We start from the raw sequence: 23,442 nt of genomic DNA on the forward strand, positions 1-23,442 counted from the left end.
CCTTGCAGTATGTCACTATTCAGCACTTCACACCACACAGCTGTCGTCATGCTGTGACTGTGAACTTTATTTCAAACTGCTGTAAATATTCTTAATTCTGTGCGGCACAGACACAAAGGTGCCTAATTGTGCTGCTGTAGCTGCAGTTTATAGACCAGTTACAAAAGGGGCTCAGTCCACTAGAGAAAAATAATTTGGTGCAGGATCAGTTGAAAATTCAGTTAGATACAAAAAAAAAAAACAAAAAAAAAAAAAAAACATATTAACTGCTACAGAGAAAATGCCAACTGGTTGATAAGAAGTAAACATTCAGTTATTTCCTCAGCAGGGTACGATTCTTGCATACAGATTACGTGTGGGGGATGCATGTTTCCTTCATCAGGATATCAAACAGTTGACTTGAATTTGACTTGAAAACCACCTCCTGAGAGACAGTCTCCATATTCCCACAAGAATTTTTTTGTTCTTTGAGTGTAAAAATTGCATTATAATAATAAAGCAAATCACAGATGACAGAGAGAATACCACCAAAGTGAAGATATGCAATATAGTATTAAATCTTAGGTCTTTGCAGACACCCTGGAGTATATGAAGAATGGACTTTTTAAGGAATTGTACAAAAAATAAAAAAACCAACAAAAAAAAACTTTTCTATATATTTGTTCTAAACGTTTTACATACACTCTGGTAAATCACCTAAAATCATGGAAGCGCTCAATTTATACCTCTAAAAACTGCTTACATGTAGACGTGTGAACTTATTAACCCGTAGCTGCAGACACATACATTATGTCTTTAACATAGCAGGTTTTTTTTTTCCTTGGGACAGAAATTTGCATGGAAATTGTATGAATAATGTGGTCCCATTTGTTAAATACCCTTCAAACTGATATTTGGCTTCAGGGGCTTAAGTATTCATTTGAAATTGATTTGAGGTATGCAGCTCACTCAAAGATGGGCAAAATGCCTAAGTTATATTTATGGGTTTGGTTATTGTAATAGAAAGTTTTACAATAAGCCTTTAAAAGTTTGGACTTTACTTTCTGAATTGCTTTCTATGTCTCTCACCTCTACTCTGCAGTATGCAACTCTGCTTTTTTTGGGTTTTCCATCTGGAGCAAATAATACAATATGGTATCAAATGAGCCTCTTTTAGAAGCCTGTTCAGAGTTGGACTTATTGAATTTAATTAGACTAATGAACACAACAGCACTGTATCTAACCTTCCTTTGACATGAATATTTACTTTTACTTGTGGTTTCATTGTCTATGAAAATAGCAGAGCTGAGTCTGCACAATTTAGACTGCTCACAAATCTGTTAGTATGATTAAAGAGATGCATAATTTCTTATTTGATTGTAAGCATAACTGAAAAGCCATTATTTCAGTATAACCATCTGGACTGTTACCATTGAAGCACTGATTACTTTAAGTGAATTGGATTGTACTATTAAAATACTCAATGTTTGTTAGTCATTATGTTCACCTATATAAAATACTGTTAGGAAATGCAGAGGTTGGGTTCCTATTCAGAAAATTCTTATAATACTTTTTATTACAGTCTTTTCTTTGTAGATTCAAATAGTTTTGCCTCAGTTTGGCAGCCTCATTGAATTAATGAAAATATTAAGCTAATTTCCTGGAAAATCAAGAACCTAATACTGTTTTCTCTTCTTGGTATCACAAATCTTTAGTCTTCCTATCAAAAATAAAGTTTGTTGTTTTTTTTTTGTTTTGTTTTTGTTTTTTTTTGTTTTTTTGTAAGATCTGAACAGCAAAAATATTAAATAATCTCTTTTCCTTTTCTCACAAAATTATCATTTGTGTTTCATCCAGGCTGCAAGCTCCAGCTGTAGCACAAACACAAGTAGATGACTGAGAACTCTGCCTCCCAGGATGGACAAGAAAAGTGGTGAGAGCCATTCAGCATGTATTAATTAAACAAACTATGGCCTCATTTCTAACATGTCACAGATCACATCCTGTTCTCCAACAGTAAAACAAAATTAGACATTCACAATTCTATTTTTGTTCATTAAACACTTTAACATCTGACATTAGAGGAAATAGGCTGAGCTTGATTATCCTGTATGTACCAAAAAGCAGCTATTTTCCTCAGGTGTTAACCGCCCCCCATCTCATACGCTATTCATAAGCTGGCACAGCATGAACAGCATTTTACATGCTGATTAGTTTGTTTTGGCACAATCACTGCATGATAATTACTTCTCAGTGAGTGATATGGCCTAACATAATAAAAAATCATGTGTACAGTACAGTAGGAATTTGTCTGTACAAGTGCTTTAAAAAAATGTAATAGTACTGATAATCCGTTATTAAGTTCATGCACATTTTGTAAAGTAATTGCATCTTACATTCAAACATTTGCTTATTCATATAATGTTTAGAATTATGTTCATTTTTTACAGCCAATGGCTTTCAGACCAAGACCAGTGAGGGTGGTGTTCAGAGGAAGCAGCTGCCGTACTCAGTGGAGACTCCCTATGGCTTTCACCTGGATCTTGACTTCCTCAAGTATGTTGATGATATTGAAAAAGGCAACACCATCAAAAGGGTCCACATCCAGCGCAGGGTGAAGGGACCACCTAAATTCAGTACTCTGCCTAGAAATTTCAGCCTTCCTGGTCATGGAGTCAGGCCTTCTCTTAAGGAGAAGGACAGTGCATGGTCGGGGACATCCACCTTGGGACCCAAGCCTAAATCCCGAGTGACGGAGGTCCAACAAATCTTTGACTTCAGAGGAAGTGAAGGGGGAACTCCTGGCCATAGCAGCAGAGGGACAACCAGTCAAGGAACTGGATACGTTTCAACAAAAGCTAGAGATGAAGCTGGAGCAGGGGTTCGAGGCGTTGAAGACAAAACCGCTACCATTCAAAGTCGGCCAAATCTCCTCAGAGCATCAAGCATGCCTATTACCCTACAGCAGCGCAAAGGTTCAGATTCAAGCAGTCCTGACTGCGCAGTGGGAACACCAGAAAATGGCTCAACAGAAAACATGTTTCGTCCTTCCCCGGACATAACAGAAAGACGGTGTCTTCCACAAGATCGGGCGGGTCTGCACCAGCAGATTACAGTGGCACTAAAGCGGGTCAGAGAGCTAGAAGAGCAAGTTAAAACCATCCCGGAACTAAAATCTCAGATTTGCTCTCTGAGAGAAGAGAGAGAGCAGCTGCTTCTTCAGTTACAAGCCCAGGTTGAAGCACAGGTTTCCACATCACCCTTTAAAGAAACCACGCGTTCTGATGCTGGGACTAGTGGTCACTTACAAGTACACAGGTCTTCAGAAGGACTAAACTTATCTCAGACGCTTCAGCCTAGTGGAGGTTTAGGTGCTGCAGAGTGTGTGCCAGAAAAACAGGTAAAAGGGGCACAAGGTGGGATGCAGGGACCTGAAGTTTTATCAACGGCGAGAGAGACTTCCACAGCACAGCAACAAACACTGCCATCGGAAAAATTAGACAGTCAAAAAAAGACATTAGAAAGTCCTCAGGATGAGCAGGTGCAGAAGATGTCACAGGGCATTGAAGGAAAGGAATTAACATTACTTCAGGTGATGATACAAGAAAAAGAGACTAGCAGCGGTCAAGATCATAACGCAGCAAAAAAAGGAAACGTTGAGGGCCAAGATGGAATGCAGAAGCTGCAGGGGAAATTAATGATACTAGAGGCAAAACTTACTCAGGCTAGCCAAGAACTGGACAGAACTAATTCTCTGTTGAAGGAACAAATAGAGGAGAACAAAGCAAAAGAGGAGAAAATATTGAAACTAAGTGAAGGAATGAGAGTGGAAATTTGTAGCACACCATCATTTGAGCAGCCTAGAAGACAAAGCATTGACACAGGAACAGTAACAGAAAGAATAGATTTTATCAGCCAAGAAACAGAGACAGAATCTCCTGCTACAGTAGATCAGGGGACAGATACTGATAGAATCTGTGTTGAAGTGTGTGTACCCAAACCGAGGACCGGTAGCATAGATCAAGGAACGCTGACTAGTAAAGTTGACACACATGATCAGCTGACAGAGATAGAGGCAGAGGCCGATATGACAGCTGGGATTCCTCCACGACCCAGAGCCAACAGCATGGAACGGGGCACAATAACGGAGAGCATCATCACTCAGGATCAGACAACTGAGACGCCTGTAGCTGGAAGGGTAAATCAAGTCACTGAAACGGAGGGAGAGACAGTAACAAACCATCTACAGAGGCCCAGGGCCAGCAGTGTAGACCGAGGGACAGAAACAGAAAGAGTGAACACCGTGGACAGTGTGACGGAGACAGAGGTAGCACAGAGGGCTGACCAGCAAACTGAAACAGAGACAGAAAGACGACAGGACAACAACCCAGGCAAAGCTACAGAGGCAGAGAGTCAAGTAAATGCGAATGAAGATGTACCTACAGTGGTCAGTGAAGGAGAAGAAGATAATAAAACAAATGAAAGAATTCAAAAAGAAATAACTGAGAGTGTGGCTGTGGAAGTTCCTACAGTGATCTTAGTGACAACTGTTGAAGACATGGTTGTGCAAACTTTAGTTTCCGATGTAAGTCAGACTGACATGTGTTCCAATATAGTCTCTGCAACAGGAGACAGTCAGGCTGAAGTGAGTCCTGCACAAGATGAATCAGCAATGAAAGAAATTAAACTCATAAAGGGTGTAGAACCAGAAACTGTTGAACCTAAACAGGATGACTCAGAGGCCACAGAGAAGAAAGAAACAGGGGAAGGAGCAATTGTGTGTGCATCAATCAAAGAAACTGTGATCACTGAGACTGTTGTAGAAACAGCAGAGGATTCAGCTGTCAAGAGAGCAGCACCCGTAAGACCACAAAGAGGCAGGAAGACCTCCTTGGAGCAGGCCCAGCCATCACCTCAGCTTCAGGCAGCACCTGTGCGTCCTCATAGGGGATCCAGTGAAACACAAGGCCAGCAGACCCAGAAAAAAACCCAACCCCAGGCACAGGTACAGGTTGAACCTCAGCTTGTGGCTCATTCTCCAGCACAGCACCCTGAACCAAAGGAAAAACCTCTAATTCCATCTGTGTCTCAGGTTAAAGGCCACAGTCCAGCTAAGAAGCCTCCTGAGGAGACAAGTGAGAAACGGCCTCAAGCGCAGTCTCAAGCTGATTCTCAGAGCCTTTCATCAGGTGGAGGTGGAGTCCAAATCAGGCCCAAATCTAATCAAGTCCAATCTCAGTCTCAAACGTCCTCATTTCGTCGGGATTCAAAAGAGCTAAAAGCACTACAGAGGGGATCCAGTGTATCTCACACTACAACCACTCGAGGATCAGGAGAAGAAAAGTCCCGCCCAACTCGACAGGTGTCGAGTGATGTCCAGCCACAGTCTCAGGGGTCGCGTAGAAGCTCCACTGAGACTCAAGCACCTTCCAAAGATGCCAATGAGACGCAGTCACTCCAAAGAGGCTCCAGCGAAGCAGCTCAACGGCGTGGTTCAAGTGAAGCCCAGGCCACACGTCGGGACTCTGGTGAGGCTCAGACTTCTCGTAGAGGCTCCAGTGAATCACCAACATCACCTGCAGCTTTGGGCCAAGTTGTAACACGATTAACAGGGCTTCTTGGGGAGCAGTGGGCACAGCTCGGTAGCAGCTCTGGAACTCAACAGATGGCCAGTCAGCAGGAGAGCCCAACCACTCAGAAACAAACCACAAGCAAAAGAGCAGAGGCAGGAAAGGGAACTTCTACAAAGCCTGCTGGGAAATCAGAACCTGCGGCATCAACTGTAAAACCAGCAGGGAAGCCTGGTCCTTCCAAAATGAGCTCTATTCAGAGTCAGCTGGTCAGCTCCCTCAGTGTCCTTTCTGCTTTCTACTCCCCAGGCCAGAAAGCAGCTGCTGCCAGCAAGCAGCAAGAACAAGGTAAGCATTTGGTTCATTTGTTTATCAGACTGTGTGAAAGCTGCTTACTTGATAACAATGAGATGAATCAATTTCCCCCTATATCATTTGTCATGCTCCCTTTGAAAATTACTGTATCTGTATTACCTACATAGTAACACAGCACCCCTTTAAATCTACTGAGTTTTATTGTTAATCTGTTCACAGAGCATTATTTTTACTCACTTGAAGGCAGACAGGATCACGCTAGCACCATTAGAATGCCCTGACAGATTTCTACTGTGCCTCTTGTATGTACTGCTCTAAGCCCTGCTTACCAGAAGGTTTCTCTACTACATGAGCGGTGGTGATCTCATAACCACACAGGTTTTATAAGTTAGATTTAAAACATTCTTCTCAAGCTTTCAACCTTTTAACCTCTTTAGCATTGATAAATAACTAGCACATCTGACCTGTAGTTTAGTTGGAAAGAAACACAGAAGTTGTAATCTTCCTATTTTTCTGATATCTATTATCTTGTAGCTATTTTAAATGATGTTGGTTTGTTGATTTTATGTCACATCCATGCATTAACACCAATTATTTACAGTGGCTTCCTGAAGGAGAAATGTGTGCTTTGCTAGGGTTTTGCATTATTGTGTTTCTCTCTCTCTCTCTCTCTCTGTCTTTGTCAGGTTTATTGATTTTAATTTTAGCCTGTCTTCTCTGTCGTCACACCCACCTGTAAAGTTTATCTTACAGGAGGCTTCTAGTAGTGCACAGACTTGTCTGTTTTTTCCTTCATCACTTGACACAAACCAATTTTCTATTCATCATATGAGCATGTTTATATTTATAACTGTGATGGCAGCACATTTGTAGGCCTATATTTGCTTCATTTCCAAGATACAGTAACCGCAGGTTGTCATGTGATAGGGAGGAAAAAGCACATTCTACCAAGCAGTTGTTAAATATATAGTACTAGTGCACATCAAACACCCATTTCTTATCCTGCTCATGGTATGGAAACACACAATCATACAGGAAAGTGGAGCCATGTCTTTCAACACTTGCTTACAGCACAGTCAAGTGGACTCTCAAGAGCAGACCCTCATGCATTCATCAACAGTTGATGCCCCTTGTCTCTCCCGTGATGTCTCACTGTTATGTTTCTGGCCAGGAGCTTGGACTCAGAATCACTCAGCTATCACAGAGATATTTTTATGTTCAAAGTTCACTTTCAGTTCAGTGCTGGGAGTCTTGTGTACGTGGATGCTTTTAAGAGAGGTGTGCATGTCTGGATTTATGTGTTTCCTTATGAATGTCAGTGTTTCTCTGAGGCTGCTGTCTACATCTTAGACTTTTAACCTTCCCAATCCTACTAGCATTCAGCTAATCTAGACTGACATAAAAACCATTGCTGTTGCACTAAGAGCCCTCACTCCTAGTAGTAGCCATTAGATTCATGTCAAGCTTTAGAGAGTTGAGCAAATGATCAAATAGTCAAAAAATTTCTTACACGCAGAAGAAATGTTAAAATCACACTATTTTTCATCCATTAAGAGTTATTAAGAGGATGTATTAAAATGCCAAATGCTTACAAAACACCCCCTCTCCATTTACATCTCCCAGGAGAGAGTAAATCCAACAGCATCATTCTTTTTTGTGGTCGCTTTGCTTGGATCGTCTTGGCTGGCGGTTTTTGGCCCAAAGCCACATCTTTGTACTAGTATAAAACATTTTTGATCTTCTGCACTATGTGTGCTGTTGGTAAAATCTTAGACAGCCAAACTGGGCTTAGAGCCAAGAGCAGTCAGCAAAAGAGCCCATTCAGCATCAATTATTGGTCAATTACATACATAAAGTAGGCCTGACAGTGTCAAGGTTGTACATTGTCAGTAGGATGTATAACGCTGACCTATGTATGTTTGGCTATGGGGACTATGCAACCTGAAATAAGTTAATCCTATTCAGTATGTTTTCATTTAACAGTGATCAATTTTTTCTGTAATTGTCATCATGCAAGTGATGTGGGATCTTTTTCTTTACATAATTTACTTATGTAAAGAGTGTATAAATGGCATTCCACCTCCTCCTTCCTTCCTTTCCATACACTTGCTGGTGTATGTGAATGTTGATAAGAAAGACCTGTTATTTTCAAAACCAGATTACTTTAGTCCAATTTTTATTAAAATAGAGAAAATTAAATTACATTCAGCCTTTAAGGTTACTTTGTTCAGTAATGTTTACAGTAGATATTTGGTGTCTAACTTGATAAGAAAATAGACGTGGATACCATCATCAAACTAATGTTAAGGAATATATGTTACCTGAAAATAGATTTTAAAGGCAAAATATACCTACACACTGTTTAAGTCTTGGCCACAGAACATGAGATCCACTATGTCTACTCAGTTCAGTCCTACAAGCGCCGCAATCCAGCAGGTGTTCAATGTATTCCTGCTTTTACCTGAATCAAAAGAAATGGATCTAAAATCCTATCAAGTTCTGCTCAATGACTCATTCATTTGAGTCAGGTGTGTTTGAGTAAGGATAAATGGAAAACCTGCTGGATTGCACCCCTGGTAGGACCGAACTGAGTAGCCCTGCACTATATAAAAGGCTGCAGATGGATCTAAAAGCAATGAAACAGCAAAGTTTCCTGAGTCAACAGTTAAAATCAAATCATTAAAAATTCCAAGAACCGTGTTAGTGTTGTGGTGTTTTAAACAACCTTGGACCTAGTTTCTAAAAAGATCTGGAAAACTTCATTAAAGTTCATTAAAAACTATTCAGAAATCCTTTATCCTTTAGTATTTGATTAAAAAGTAGTGAAAATTAAGTAGATTAAATATGTAAAGTATAGCATTAATTTTGGAATTGTATATGCATCAGCAGTAGCCGCATTCAGCATACACAAGCTTGGTGGTTAAGCTTGCATGTGGTGGCTCTGTGCAAACAAAACGGTAAATATAGTACTTTTCAGAAAATGTATGAACAAAACAGTAGAAAGGAACCCTCTGAATAGTTTATAATTGCTTTTTTTGCAGTGTTACTGTATTTTGTTCCTCAGCGACTTTATAAATTCCATTACCAATTATAGTAACATTTACATCTTTACATTCGCCAAATATTCACAGACACTTAGTACTGCTTTCAAAACAAGATCTTTCTTTTATGTAAGATGACACAACATAAACACCATGTAAAGCCATAATAATGATTTAAATTGTGTTTAATTATGAGGTTAATTTGGAGTCTGTGACTTATCTATTAGCACACAGAACACAAAAACACTCCTCAATTCCATAGAAGCCTAACACATTTTTTAAAATCTTTTTATCTTTCTCTTTCCCTGTCCTTTTCTTCACCAGGTCTCAAATCTATTATGAAGAAAAATGGGGTTGCTGACAAGCAGAGCAACAAGGGAGCCAAGAAAAACCTCAAATTTGTTGGGGTGAATGGAGGGTAAAAATCTTTTTAATCAGCATCCAAACGTGTGCGATTTATATGTTCATGTGGGCTCCAGTGTGGTCTTACACAAATTTAATATTTTACAGGAGAATTTTGAGCCATTTTCTGTGTAGATATTTATTTATTTAATTAAATGTAATATTTAGTTAATTAAAAAAATCTTTGAATACAGATGTTCAGATCTGTGATGTTTAAGGTATTTTGACTTGGAAAGTGTTTTCAGTTGTGAAATCATGCATGGATAAGAAGAACTCAAGAGCTTTGCCTAATTTTTTTTTCCTAGGGTGGTGAAAGATTGATAGATCAGTTTCAGGGCCTTTTTCTTTTCCTCTATCACTGGTTGCTTAAAAAACAAAAATATTAAGTTGCTTTTAGGACATCACAGTTTGAGTTAAAATGCATCCTTTGACTGTGTCTTCCACAGGCTGCCCTAAATCAGACTTCATTGCAACTCCTGCAAGAATGAATTTGTGTGCATGAGTTTTACATGAGCCATGTGTATAGATGTCAGAGCACATCTTTCAGCAAATTTGCAGATGGTTTTAAGTCTGTGTGTAAATGTTTGTGTGTACATGAAGAACTTGTAATATTGATCAATTTTAAGTGACATCATGGTACAGCTGGAGGGACAAAGGTGCATCTTTTAAGCCAGTTGATTTTGTTAGCTGGCTGGTCAAATCAAATCAATCACTAAATCAAACTATATTTATAAAGTGCTCAGACAATACACATAATGGTATAATGGTGGAGTATGTAAATGTGTTTGCCATCTACATAATTATGGGAATTTATTTAGTTGTTTTTTATTATCTGTGCAACTGGGAGGATCTAGATGTTAAAAAGAAGAAGCCCCAGAACAGAACCCTCTGAGCTCCACGCATCTGTGTACCCTCAGATACGTAACTACTTATATACACAAAGTAATCACTATCCATTAATCCTTAAAACTCCACTAGATTGCCAATGCCCTCAACAATATTGCTCATAATGGCAACAATTTCTGAGTGTGCAACTCTGTGGGATAGATTGTGATTGATAGCTTTTCCTTTAGGTGATATTTGGAGGTTTTCCAGGCATTTATATCTCATCCTGGAGGTTTGCAATCCTGGTGCAAAATGTAGTGTTTATTCATACTCTATATGATAAATCCACAATGAGTTATCCACAGTACAATTATTTATCACATTTTTGTAATAAACAAGGATAGCCACCACTACTATGCTGCTAAGAGGTTATGCTGACCCAGAAGTTATGGTGTAGCCACTTCCTGTCAAACTTTCCACCAATTAGATATCTTAAACTGACAGTAATGTCCAATCAGGAGCAGCCAAAGATCAACTAGTGACAGAAAGTTCTATGTAATAAAAATAATGGTCCTTTATGACTGGAATAAAGCCAGAAGATGTTTTTGATGCACAGTGACACCAAAAAAGGGCTGATTCTGAGTTTGTTTTGTGAGGATAATAGATAAATAGTAGCATAAATAACTGTAAAAAGCAAAAAAAAAAAAAAAACACCTGAAGGAAATGTAGATACATAAATAATTTGTGTTGTGTTTGTTTTTTTTATACTTGAAAGCCAAAACTTGAGATGTGATATGCAGGTGATATGTGTGTTATTTCTAAAAAGTACTGTTAGTAATAAATTCTGTTTTGTTATTTTTAGTTGGTCTTTATGGTGCTTTATACATAGCTCCTTTTACTTTACATTATTTTAGCCTCATAATTTCACAAATGAGACTGTCCTGAAAATAAATAATGTTTGTATGTTGGCCGGGCTAAAAAAGTGTTGAGGTTGTACATGCATTTCAACACTAAAGAAAACCTGGTAGCAAAAATAGCAAGAAATGGTTTTGAGTTTTAAGGGTTAAAACAGGGTCCAAACCAGTATAGTGCCTTGCCAGACAGACTCACCCAGTTTCCTGTCTGTAAATGAGTACATTGTGGACAGATGTTTCAAATGCAGCACTGAGAGCTCATGGACTTCATGGACTATTCTTGCAGGAAGTGAGAAGAACTGGGATGTACCAATCTGTGAGCTCTTTAGGAGTCCTCCACATAACCCAATGTACAAGGTCACTGTGTCAGTTGGAAGATTTGAACATATTCGCTGTTTCTGGCACCTTGATGACTAGAAGACAAGATCATACAACTGCAGTAACCCTGTGTGCAGTGGTCACAGCCAGAAGCGAGTACTTTGTGACAGCTGCACACAGTGAGAGGAGAGAAGATGTTTGTGTGTGTTCATATCTGTGGACAGAGTTATGGTCCTCCATACCCAAACAGAGAAACAGCCACACAAACAATGGATTTTGACATGTTTTGATACCTGATTGATTGTTTTGTAATAAAAGGTGAATAAAAAAAGAATAAATTAACATGTCAAAAATTAAATCACTATTTTGTTGACCAAAATATAACCATGGTGGGTCATGCATCCAAGGGTTAAGGGAGGGAAACAAGGAACACAAAAGGACTGTGCCAAATTATACAAGACCTTGACTTAAAATCAGTGGTAATGTAATGAGTCCTCCCAAGAACCCGGACCTCAACATTAGTGAAGCAGTGTGGGGTCGTCTTGACAGAGAATGGAGCAAAAGGCAGCCAACATCAGACCACTGGAATGTCCTTTAAGGAAATCTGGAGATCTATTCCTGAAGATTACTTAAAAAAATACAAGAAAGCTACAGGGGCTAAGGCTATGTTGAAGAATAAATTAGCTCATACTAAATATTAACTTTAAAGCTCATTAAAATATTACAAACTCTATTTATGCCTTATATACTGTATCTCTATTTTTATGCACCGCTGTTTATGTCTAACTTTAAGCAAAAGCCAAGTCTATCTCTAAAATAGACAAAGACATCTCACAGTGTGACTTTTTGCGCAAACTTGGTGCCTCACAATACAGAGTCTATCAAACAGATGCACCCTCACATATAAACAATAATGAAGAAATAAAAAACAAAAAGAAAATCATCGTTAACGTTGAATCCTTCCTCCCTTTTCCAAAACTATCTGCAAACACACCCTAACAGCCATTTACAACAATAATGACTTATCCATGTTATTGCATGGATAAACAATACTAATCTATTTTAGAAGCTTTGGATAGGTTATATAAATACTTCCTCACTTCTTTAACATAAATAGCTCTCCAAGTTTCATGGCTCAGCTCCAAATAAAATTGAGCAGATGTGATTTTTCAAAAAGCCAAACATGTCAGACAAAAATATTTTCTCTGACTATCTTTAGGCTTCTCCCCACACCAGGACGTAGGCTGGTGTTGGTATTTCCTCCCTTTAGATGGTATAACCTGTCTTTGCTTCTCTGGAATCCAGAGAATGCTATGGCCCATGAACTCTTCTTGTGTGGCTTCTGTGTGTGCATCCACAAATGATCATGAATCAGTGGCATTCAGTGTGAGGCCTACCTGATCATTGGCCTCACAGAGGTGCCTTCATGATGCACTCCAGTGATCACAAACACTAGCACAACCCTCTAACTTTAAATATATGAGCAGCTCTTCCTGAACACTGAACAAAGCAGTGCTTGTCCAAGGTTGCACATGTGAGCGTGTAAATGTAGCTATGGATTTTTATGTAAGAGATGTTTTAAGTCAAGGTTGCACTACAAAAGTATCTTTTTTTCATGCCACAAGGTGTTTAATTGGTGTGGCTGTTTCTGTACAGCTCTAAACTCTACAGATGGTTACTTTTAGGGAAGAAACATATTCCATGACAGATACAAATGAGGTTTTTTACTTTTAAGGTAAAGCCTGATAGAATAATATGAATGTTTTTTTAAATCTAGGTCTCATAATCCTACATATGTTCTCCTGACTGTGTCCTTTTCTAGCTATGAGACAACTTCCAGTGAGGAGTCCAGTGGAGATGAGAAGTCAAAAGTGGAGATGGGGGAGGAAGATAGCTCAGAACAAGAGGTGGAGAAGGAAAACGATGAGGAGCCTAAGGAGGCAATGGAGGCCCAGGGAGCAGATGCAGAGGCCAAAGCTGAGGGAGGAGGTACTGCGGCTGCAGAGAAGGAGGTTGAAAGAAGTCTCCTGGATCCAGAAGGCAGTCAGGATCTCCTGGAGGAGCAGGCGGAGGGGTGAGACAGACAAGAGCCTTTTATTTTACTCTTTAAGTGCCTGTTAAAGCTGCAAATATTTTGAATTTTATCAGACCTGTTTAGTAACCATATCAGGAACACAGATTAATATGATAGCATTCTCCATACAATTAAAGGAGTCAATAAAAGGCCATATTACATTATCTGAGATGGTTTGTGCTTTGTTAAATATCTGAAGAAAATTTTACTAAAAAATTGAACGTTATCATTAAAGTTTATGTTGACAAGGTCATTTTTGTAGCCACTAAACAGTAAGCACATTTACATTTTGAACCCCCTTTTTAATGAACAACTAATCAAAAATACTCTACTGGGCTCAGAACAAGCTGATAAGCTTAGATTATTGATATGAATATCACTCCTAAATACTTCATTAAATGCATGTTTAAAAAACAGACAGTTTTCAGTGGTAAACATGAACCATAATTTATGTATAATTTATGTCAAACAAGTTTACTTGCTGACTTAAAGTACTGACATCACTGCTTAAGTTCACACAGCAGCAGCAGAATGAAAATATTTAAAAAATAAAGATTCCTTTTTCACATAAATAGCTGTATTGTTGTCCATATCTGCCAGCCAGCACAGTCAGAGAAACTAATTTACCTGCACTAACAATTGCTTGTATCAAATAAATGTATAGTGGAGAGGACAATCTAGTGAGCTCATTAGATCACATACAGCATGGTGATGAAGATGTTGGTGATGTCTGACAGGAACAACTAAGTGTTGCGTTTCATATTTTAACTCTTTCATATGTACCAAGTAAAGGACAGGTGCTGGAATTTGCTTCAGTATGCAGAGATCTGACACATCTGCAAAACCACATGCATCAAGATCTGGGCAAGAGTTTGTTTGGGTCTTTTTAGGTTGTTGTCTACATTGATCAGGCTTTTTCCAGGGTATAATAAGGTTTTGAGGGGAACACTGCTGCTGTTAAGGTGGATGCTTTTTATCAAAGTAACATCAACATGCCATAAGCCAAAGTTTCCTACAAGAGCATTCACTGTAACCAGATGCTATATACATGCAAATCTGCACACTCATATTTTTGTATACTTGATACAACTCTGTTAATAGCTTTGCTATATTCACACTCACATACACTATAAATCTCTGCATTTTACATAAACTTACTGAATGTGTTTCCCCCTCATCTAAACCCTATATAAGCACTTTTCCCCCACACAGGGTAATCTTGTCTCAGACCACCAATGTTTATTTCTTAGAGGGACAGCAGTCTGATATGAAAGCAAATAACTGATGCTGTTGTCCTCCTTGTCACTGACTGATTGCTTATCTGCCTCAGGTACGCAAATATGACTGAGGGTCATGGGACCAGGAGCAGATGGGGTAGCTAGGAGAAGGCAGGACTTATATTAGCTCATCATTCAGCACCTGTCAGAATATTCCTATGTATGTACGTGTGTTTTAAGGCCAGAGGACAAGTTCTTTACAGATTGTGACCAACTCATGTGTTTGCATGATGTATAACCATATGTTTTTCAGGCTGGATTGCATTTCCATCTTAAACCTTTAGGGAATAAACTTCTTAAGAAAATAATAGAAGGACCAGATGTGGAGTGTGCTGGTTGATGTGAAATATTGAAAAACAGTTTATCTGAGGATAAATCAAAACATCTACTTAGTTTGTCTTTTTTTTCTTCTTTTTCTTTAGGGGAAAAGTTGACAAAGGATTCATAGATGCCTGTTTATATGTAAAGGACCGCATGGAAGAGGTTTCATCACCAGATAAAGAAATGGTAGGAATATACTAAATGAAATTCATACTGACTTGGCTGCAGAGTTATATACTTTTCTGTCCTCCACTTCAGGTTTCAAGTTGGATTCGACAACAGAAATTGAAACTATGTGAAAGAAATTCTAATTCGTATTGACTCTCTTTTGTGACAAATGCTTTTTAAATTTCATATATTATCACTCCTTTGTTTCTCTGCAGCGTCAAGTGTTAGTGGTGCTCTACCAGGAGTGGTTCAGAGTTTCCAGTCAAAAAGACTCACAGGCAGACACAGTTAGATTATACCTGAGACAAGTGGGATTGACCACCCCCACTCTCCTGCCATATGTTGTTAACTTGACAGATGGCAATGGAAATATGGCACTCCACTACAGTGTGTCACACTCTAACTTTCCTGTGGTAAAACTGCTGCTAGATACAGGTAAGATGCAACAACACATACAGCTACAGAGACAACTAAATTTCAAGCAGCTTAATATTCATCCAGGAACAGATTGTTCGCTAATTCACTCCTCATGCTTGTGTCTAGGTCTATGTGAAACAGACAATGTGAATAAGGCAGGCTATACTCCAGTGATGCTGGCTGCACTGACGGCTGCTGAGAGCCCTGATGATCTGGAGGTGGTACAGCAGCTGCTGAAGCTGGGGGATGTCAATGCACGATCCAGACAGGTAGTAATACTTTGCTGAATGTGAAGCATAGATTGTCCCAATTTCACTGAATGTGAAAGAAGGTTTTCGCGTGTAAGAGGTGTTATTATTGTAAAGTGTGTTATATTTTAGGAGAACCAAGTCTGGAGATTAAAATAATCCTCCAGGCAAATCTGGGATCATTAAAAAATGTTTATGGTGTAAATGGGTCACTTTAAAGGAATAGATATTACAGTTATCTGTTTTCCTCAACGACAGTGACAGCATTATTGTTTGGGCCTTTTTAAACCCATTAGCACCAAAATCATTAGTCATTGATGGAGCAAAGAGGTGGATTATACAAGCAAACATTAAGGGCAAATCTTAAGACATGTGTTAGTGAACTGAATCTTTACAGAAGGGTATGTATTATATCTAGAATCTAACTACACTCTAACCTAATGCACTTGAAATATGCACTTTAAATTATGCATTTTATACAATATTTAACACAATATTTATATTTAACAATATTTTTGGTCTGTACTTTGTTATTATGCATGTATTGTTAGTGTTATCTCAGACATTAAGAAAGAAGGAAAACAAGCAAAAATAAAACAACTGAATTCCTACAAGACAGGACAGAGCAGACTCCACTTCTTCAGTTAATATCCTTCAATGTCTGCACCAAGATCTTCTATAAGTCTGTTGTGGAAAGTTCAATCTGCTGTGCTGGTTATCCCAGAGCTGAAGTTCTGCATGGAGGAACTGGCAAAATTCCTCCAAGATGACGTGCAGGACTGAGCAATGATTACTGGAAACTTTTTCTTGGAGCTGAAGTAGCACAAGGAGGCCACACCAGATACTAAACCAAAATTTGGCATGCATTTTGTCCCATAAAGATGTGTAATACACATTTAGAAAACTGGAACATTTTTGTTTCATTCATTTAACTTAGTTTTCTGCAACAATATTTAGCACATATTTAGCACAAATATAAAACACTTATGATTTAAAAAAAAAAAACCCTCAAACATCACCCTATAGTAATCACTTTCATTTTCCAATTCTTTCTTTTTCCTTTTACCCCTTAGAGTGAACCACCCTTATCTTCTCCTCATGTCTGCCCTCTGTTAAACTCCAGGTCTAATCTCCTCTCTTTCTCCAGGCAGGCCAGACAGCACTCATGCTAGCAGTGAGCCATGGCCGCGTTGCCATGGTGAAGCTGCTCCTGAGCTGCGGTGTGGATGTAAACGCCCAGGACCGAGAGGGATCTACAGCCCTGATGTGTGCCACTGAACATGGACACACACACATTGCTAGTCTGCTGCTGGAGACAGGCCGTTGTGATACCGGCCTCATTGATAAGGTACACTGTTATACTTTGAAGTATTTTTTTTTTTTTTTAGTTGAATAGTGATGTTCAAAAGACTATTATACCTCCAAATAGTTTCTTTTATTGCAATTGAACATAAACTGTAGACTGTGAAAAAAATTTGCTTCATTATATTAATAATAATAATAAAATCTAATTAAACTCAAGCGATAGCAACACAGTACTGGGCTCAGTGGCCAGGAAGCGATGAATCCCCTGTAGGCATCCTCAGGCATGCCTTTTATGCACAACCCCACATTATTAAACAAATCAAGACAATTAAGACAATGAAGCACAAGCACCCAAAGACTTTTGTACTGTTACTCCAAAGCTAGAGGGGATGCAGAGGAGGGAAAAAAGTTTTAAACAGAACAGAAACCAAGAAGAATATAACCAAGGGCCATAAAGTACCACATAAAACATGGCCAAGCACTGAGAATGACCCTCACACAGTTTATTTATGCTTTTGACATGCTCTCATGCCACACGCCTATTTTCTCACACAGTGAAAAACATATTCATAAGCTGATCTTCTGTAAGATATAGCTACTTTACAGATTCGCTTAGAAACTTTTCTTTTTCTTTGTTTCAAAACAGCAACTACTGACAGATCTTGCAGCTTTTCAGACAAATATCCCAAGTACTGACCTCCAAGAAAAATATCTGCTCCACAAATAGCTCCTGTGACGTGTTTGTCCAACAAGAAGACCTGGTGCTATGGGCCCCAGTGGGCAAGGCCCATCCATTCACAAGTCACGCCCTTCCATCCAGCCTTTCAGTTTTAATTTATACGCTTTTCAATCAAATTTTCATTTGTAATTATTTAACAGTTATTTTTATATTGGTACTAGATTATCAAATGTAGAATCAGTTCTTATATGGGCTTTTGTGCATTGAGAAAACTTATTTCCCGAGATATTTGCATATTATGTGTGTGTGTAATCACCAAATCCCACAATAACTTAAAGAACATAATGCGTTTTTTAAATTATCGCGATATTTGGTGCAAAGTCATTAACTAGCTTCAATGAAGTAGTAGCAGACTGATACCTTTGGACAGTGGACATAAGAAAGCGACCTAATGATAACGTGAAGAAAGGAACACGTCAGGTGTCAAGTTGCAAGAATCAACCACTTCCAGCAGTTTGGATGATTCCAGCAATGTGACCTAGCAGATAGCAACAGCTGCAGCAACACAGGTGCTTGTGTCTCATCTTCTTCCTCTGGAGGCATCGTCTGCAGCTGGATTAACTCAGTCCGACTTGTCCTTCCTAAGTGTAGTAAATCGCAGCTACATGTTTAGTATGTTAGTATGTCTGGTTTTTGTCTGCTGCAGATGTTTCCTGATGTTTTACAGAGTTGAAGTTGCACAAAATGAAACAGGATCAGTTTGGTTGAGCTCTAGTTGTCTTTCTAAGACAAACTAATGTAAATTGTGCAGGTTAGTAACTCACTGAGTGTTCCACCACGGTTCTTCTTTGGCTGGGTTGTGGAAGTTTTTTGAGTGGCTAAAGCATGATGGAAGCATCTGCGTTGTTGTTCTGTTTATGTTGTTTTGTGTAAAATTTGATCCATGGATCTGAACGTCTCCCACATAATGCTGCTGTTTAGGTTTTTTGATTAACTGATCTCAACCTCTGACAGTCTGTCATTTAATTCTAAAGTCTGATTGTTGGTTTAAATGACTAGATTGACTTTGTTATTCATAAATTAAATTTTCTATTTTCTGTTAAATCTGTCCTGTTATATACGTACATTATAAAATCCTAATTCATTTGATAAATAGGCCCACAGCGAACAATTGCTCGCCCTGGTATTCTGTTCTGACGTTGGCAGTCAGCTAAATTTAGCCAATGAACTGCATCTGAGATGAGGGTTGCGTGTTCTTGTTAGTTATTATATCTATTCTTACACCTTTGATTAGAGAAATGATCATAACCACATGCTGAAAACCAGATGCAGGAAGTTACAAATATTGCCACAGAACACTACCTGTGGTGTCAGCCTGGGAAATTTACAGCTCTATTATATTTGATTGATGTCTTAGGGTCAAGCACACAACACCTCTTACACCGTAAAGAGATGGGTTTGCAAGTGTTCATGTTTGAAGAGGTTTGTTCTCTCAGTTGCAGGTTAAGGAGGCATGGGTGCTAGGATAGAAAACCCATTTGTTATAATTGCTAATGGATGACTCCAGCGCTTGATAGCTTCAAATGCTAGCTCTCCGGATAAATATAACAGTTTAAAATGTTATTATTTTTAAATTGTTTACCTTGTGTGACTCATAGAGTCGTCTACAAAAACTATAAACTTATTTTACATTAAAAATATTTGGTAGTTATATTGTATAATACACCTAAATGATCCAGATGACAAGCCACCAGTGCAGTTATTACATCTTTATAGATGTGGGCTTGTTCACGTTTTGATCGTCATCCTGGATAAGCTGCACTACCTGAGCAACTTCTATAGGTTGCAGACACTGCCTCCTGTTACCTCTAGTGGTGAGGGCACTGGCAAAATGCAAATGTGACCAAAATGAAGACAAGGAAATCGTCTGTGGGCACCACCTGCAGGACCATTCTTTTATAGGAGCTGTCTTCCTATTTGTCTCTCATTTCCTCCTGTTGTCTGTGCCGTTTGTACAACAGCAGGTGAAATTGATTCACAATCAGTGTTACTTCCTAACTGGACAGACTGATATACTAGTGACTGTCCTTGAGTTACATGGTGGTGATTTTGTGTTCTCTTTATTTTTTTAGTACTGTATATTTTTAAATTAATTATTATTTGCTATAACTTTGTGTAATTTTGTAAATGACTTATTATATGACCTTGTGATTTGTCATGTTTGTGTAAACCCTAGCTCCCTAATATTTCAGTACTGAGAGATCACTGATTTTCTGATAGTAAATCCAGCTCTTCTCATGATGCTATCAAGTCAGGTGGAGTATTAGCCTAACATTGTTCAGTTACCAGAGAATATATGTTTAAACCAACACAACACTGCCACTTTGAAGGTACTCATGGTCACTGCAGCAATATGTTTGATATGAAGCCTACATAATGTGTCTTTTCTCCCCAGAATGGTCAGACAGCTCTGGCGGTGGCAGAGGCAGCTGCTCACCAAGACATCATTGACCTCCTGAAGGCTCATGCTTCTGAGCCCACATCAACCACAGACCTTCTCTGAACCAGAGTCCTCCAAAAACATCCCAGCTTGCTCACCCATGATCCTTCCCATTCCATGACCATCTTCCAACCAACGTAGGGGGGAAAAAGCTTAAATGAATACACAACACTAAAGAAAATATACACAAAATAATACATTTAAACCTCTGCGACTGAAGCATTTTTTCCTCATATCTCTGCCAGCATGCCCTAAGGGTGTTTGTGGATATGCTGCATCAACAGCTTCAATTTTAAAAGGTGGTGGAAGAATTGATCAGACATTACCATAGCAACTAGTGTGACTGACGGCATTTCAAGCAGGAAACAGGGTGAGAATATAGAGTAAGACAAGTGACGGACACACTCTAAACTGCTGCTTATTATCATCAGCTAACTCTCAAAGCAAAATACTAAGCACATGATCTACCTTTTCAAATATGATACTAAATATACATGATTTCTATTTTCTTTTATGACATTATTATTTTCTTATTTGGACATAAGCCATTATTAAAAACATAGTATACGTAGAATGGTATTCTAACACATTATAATCAAACAGAGACTGTATTTTCTATTGCATTTTTTTAAATTGTGTTTGTGTATAAATAGTAGTCTATAATAAGAGTATTCAGAAGAAAACTATATAATTCCAGAGGTATTCATTCACTTCATCATTTTTATCCCATGGGAGATAATTTGGGAGTTATTATAAAACAAATGGTTTATTCTGAGATAAAATGTTTATGTTGGACACAAATTATACATTATATATATATATATATATATATATATATATATATATATATATATATATATATATGGTTGTTTTTTTGTTTTTTTTTTGTAATGACATTATAACTCAGCTGAAGAAAGACAGAAGTCGTCTCTTTAGAAGATTGTATGAAGCAGAAGAAGCTGCATGCCAATACAGTTACTCCCCCTACTGGCTGTCTTATGTATAGTTCTGCAGAGCAGTATGTTGTAATACTGTCTGTTCTCATGATTTCTCTCTGTCTCCGTCCTAATGTATGCCTTGTTCACCTGCTTGTTTGAAATCCAATCATGTATGCAACTGCTACAAAATGCACAATGAATGTCAGGCTGGCTGTGACACATTCCAGGAGAAAAATGTAGCAAGTTTTACTAAACTGGCATTGATCACTGGACTAACACTCTGGCTGTCAGTGGATGAGACAGACATCAGAACCAGTGTAGATATTATAATTATGTGTGACTACAGACATTTATTTAAATGATATGATCAACTTGTCTTTAGATTGCCAAGAACAGTCTATCCTATTATCACCTCCATGAGTTTATGTTTTGCAACGGAAATGTAAAAATCCATTGAAAAGAAGCAATATCAGTTAAATACTACCTTATCATACAGAAACTAGGTAAGGTGTGTGACACTGATTTAGCCTTAACCAGACAACTTTCATCCATTCTGGCAATTATCTTTACTTCCTAGGGAGTTGGGTCATCTGCTGTCTGCACCGGTATTCTGTAAGCACTGTAAAGCAGAAGTAGTGGTCTTATAAAATGTTTACAATTCAACATTCCTCTCTCAGTGACCACAGCAGATGCCAATCAATTAAATACGTTTACACAAGGTGAGGAGATAAGGTGAAATGACAATGATAATACAGTTTAACAAACAGAATAAAAAAAGGAGGACATGAGTTCAGTGTTGACTCCTGCTCATTCTAATTAAAAATTATAGCACAACAGTTCAGTTTGACTTTAAAACATGACTTTTTAATGGGGTAACATCAACTTGCAAAGGTCAGTAAAGGCAAAATTGAAAGGATTATACCTACCTACTGAATGCCATATTTGTGGTCAACAGCAATCTAGTCTACTTTTGCAGTTACCAAATTTGTTGAGGCAAGACTCCAGAAAAGTAGTAAAACTATAGAACATTTTAACATGTTTTAAATAGACATAAATTATGAATTATACTTATAATAAGCTAGATTTATTTTTTTTTTGCATTATGATTAGTTCATGCTGTCTTATAGGTAACTTTTTTTTTTTAAGTGTGACCTCATTACACTTATAACTGCATTAGTAATCTGGTATTCCCAAACACTCAGTTGGAAAATGTGACTCTGTAAAGAGAGACCTAACACATAAAGTATGTTTATTTTATGGCGCACACACTGACTGCAATTTACCAACAATACCATCCTGTTTTGTTATTATTATTATTAATATCTTAGTCTTACCGTAGGAAAGATTTTCTCACGAATGATGCTGTGTTTACATGACATCGGTTAATCTGAGTTTTAACTCTGTGCTGCACATCTTGTCATAACTGACTGCCTGCAAAATAAAGAACACATATAAAAGTGTGTACCTTCCCACATGTCAAACAGCCAAGGGATGGTTGGCGCTGCGCTGAGAGAAGTATCTGGTCTTCCGTGCCTACACATAAGATCTTTATGGAAATCTATATGTTTAATCCAGTGTGATCCAGATGTTAAAATATTTCACATCTGGCTGATCACCAAAGAACTAAGATCAATTATGTTTCACAGTGGGTTAAATTTATGTATTTTATCTGTTTCTGTAAATCCAGCCAAATACATGTACATACAGTATTGTGAAAAGTATATAACAAGTATTGTCTGACAGTCTAAAAATAACCTGACATATTTATCCTAAATGCTATATTTTTATCATATATAATAAACTTATGTATGCATGGACAAATATCCAAGTGATACTGCTCAAGGGGAATTTGGATGACTGAAAAAAATTTCCCTGATGATGTGATTATTTGACTTAACTTTGATTGGTTGCGTGTTTGTAGTACATGCGTGACTTGATGAGGTTGTGGAATGTCATGTGCCCTTAATGCTACTTTTGACATTTGCAGGGAAATTTTAAAGAAGATCTGACTCTGACTTAAGATATGAGGGTAACATCTCTATTGTTTAAATACCAGTCTGACAGTCAGTGGCTAATTATATGACAGAGTCAAATGTAAAAATCTGTACCTCTCTGTAATATTCTGTGTGGAACAAGTGTGTATCTTACAAA

The 23,442-nt window shown here is 38.2% G+C and overlaps 1 protein-coding gene across 4 annotated transcripts in view; it reads left to right on the forward strand.

The window, feature by feature from the left end:
* Positions 1 to 21,166, forward strand: part of kank4 (KN motif and ankyrin repeat domains 4) — a 72,145-nt gene extending 50,979 nt beyond the window's left edge. For 2 of the 4 annotated variants that reach the window (XM_042007029.1, XM_042007030.1), the window contains exons 2-10: positions 1,837 to 1,912; positions 2,430 to 5,897; positions 9,230 to 9,323; positions 13,187 to 13,438; positions 15,138 to 15,222; positions 15,420 to 15,639; positions 15,748 to 15,890; positions 17,017 to 17,217; positions 20,309 to 21,166. In XM_042007029.1, coding sequence (XP_041862963.1) covers positions 1,897 to 1,912; positions 2,430 to 5,897; positions 9,230 to 9,323; positions 13,187 to 13,438; positions 15,138 to 15,222; positions 15,420 to 15,639; positions 15,748 to 15,890; positions 17,017 to 17,217; positions 20,309 to 20,416 — 4,587 coding nt within the window. In that variant the 5' untranslated portion in view covers positions 1,837 to 1,896 and the 3' untranslated portion in view covers positions 20,417 to 21,166. Of the gene's footprint in view, positions 1 to 1,836; positions 1,913 to 2,429; positions 5,898 to 9,229; positions 9,324 to 13,186; positions 13,439 to 15,137; positions 15,223 to 15,419; positions 15,640 to 15,747; positions 15,891 to 17,016; positions 17,218 to 20,308 lie in introns of those variants that run through there. The other 2 variants (XM_042007031.1, XR_006012798.1) reach the window with 2 other exon arrangements.
* Positions 21,167 to 23,442: the final 2,276 nt, after the last annotated feature.

This window comes from Melanotaenia boesemani, chromosome 14, assembly GCF_017639745.1.
Source record: "Melanotaenia boesemani isolate fMelBoe1 chromosome 14, fMelBoe1.pri, whole genome shotgun sequence".
Taxonomy (NCBI): domain Eukaryota; kingdom Metazoa; phylum Chordata; class Actinopteri; order Atheriniformes; family Melanotaeniidae; genus Melanotaenia; species Melanotaenia boesemani.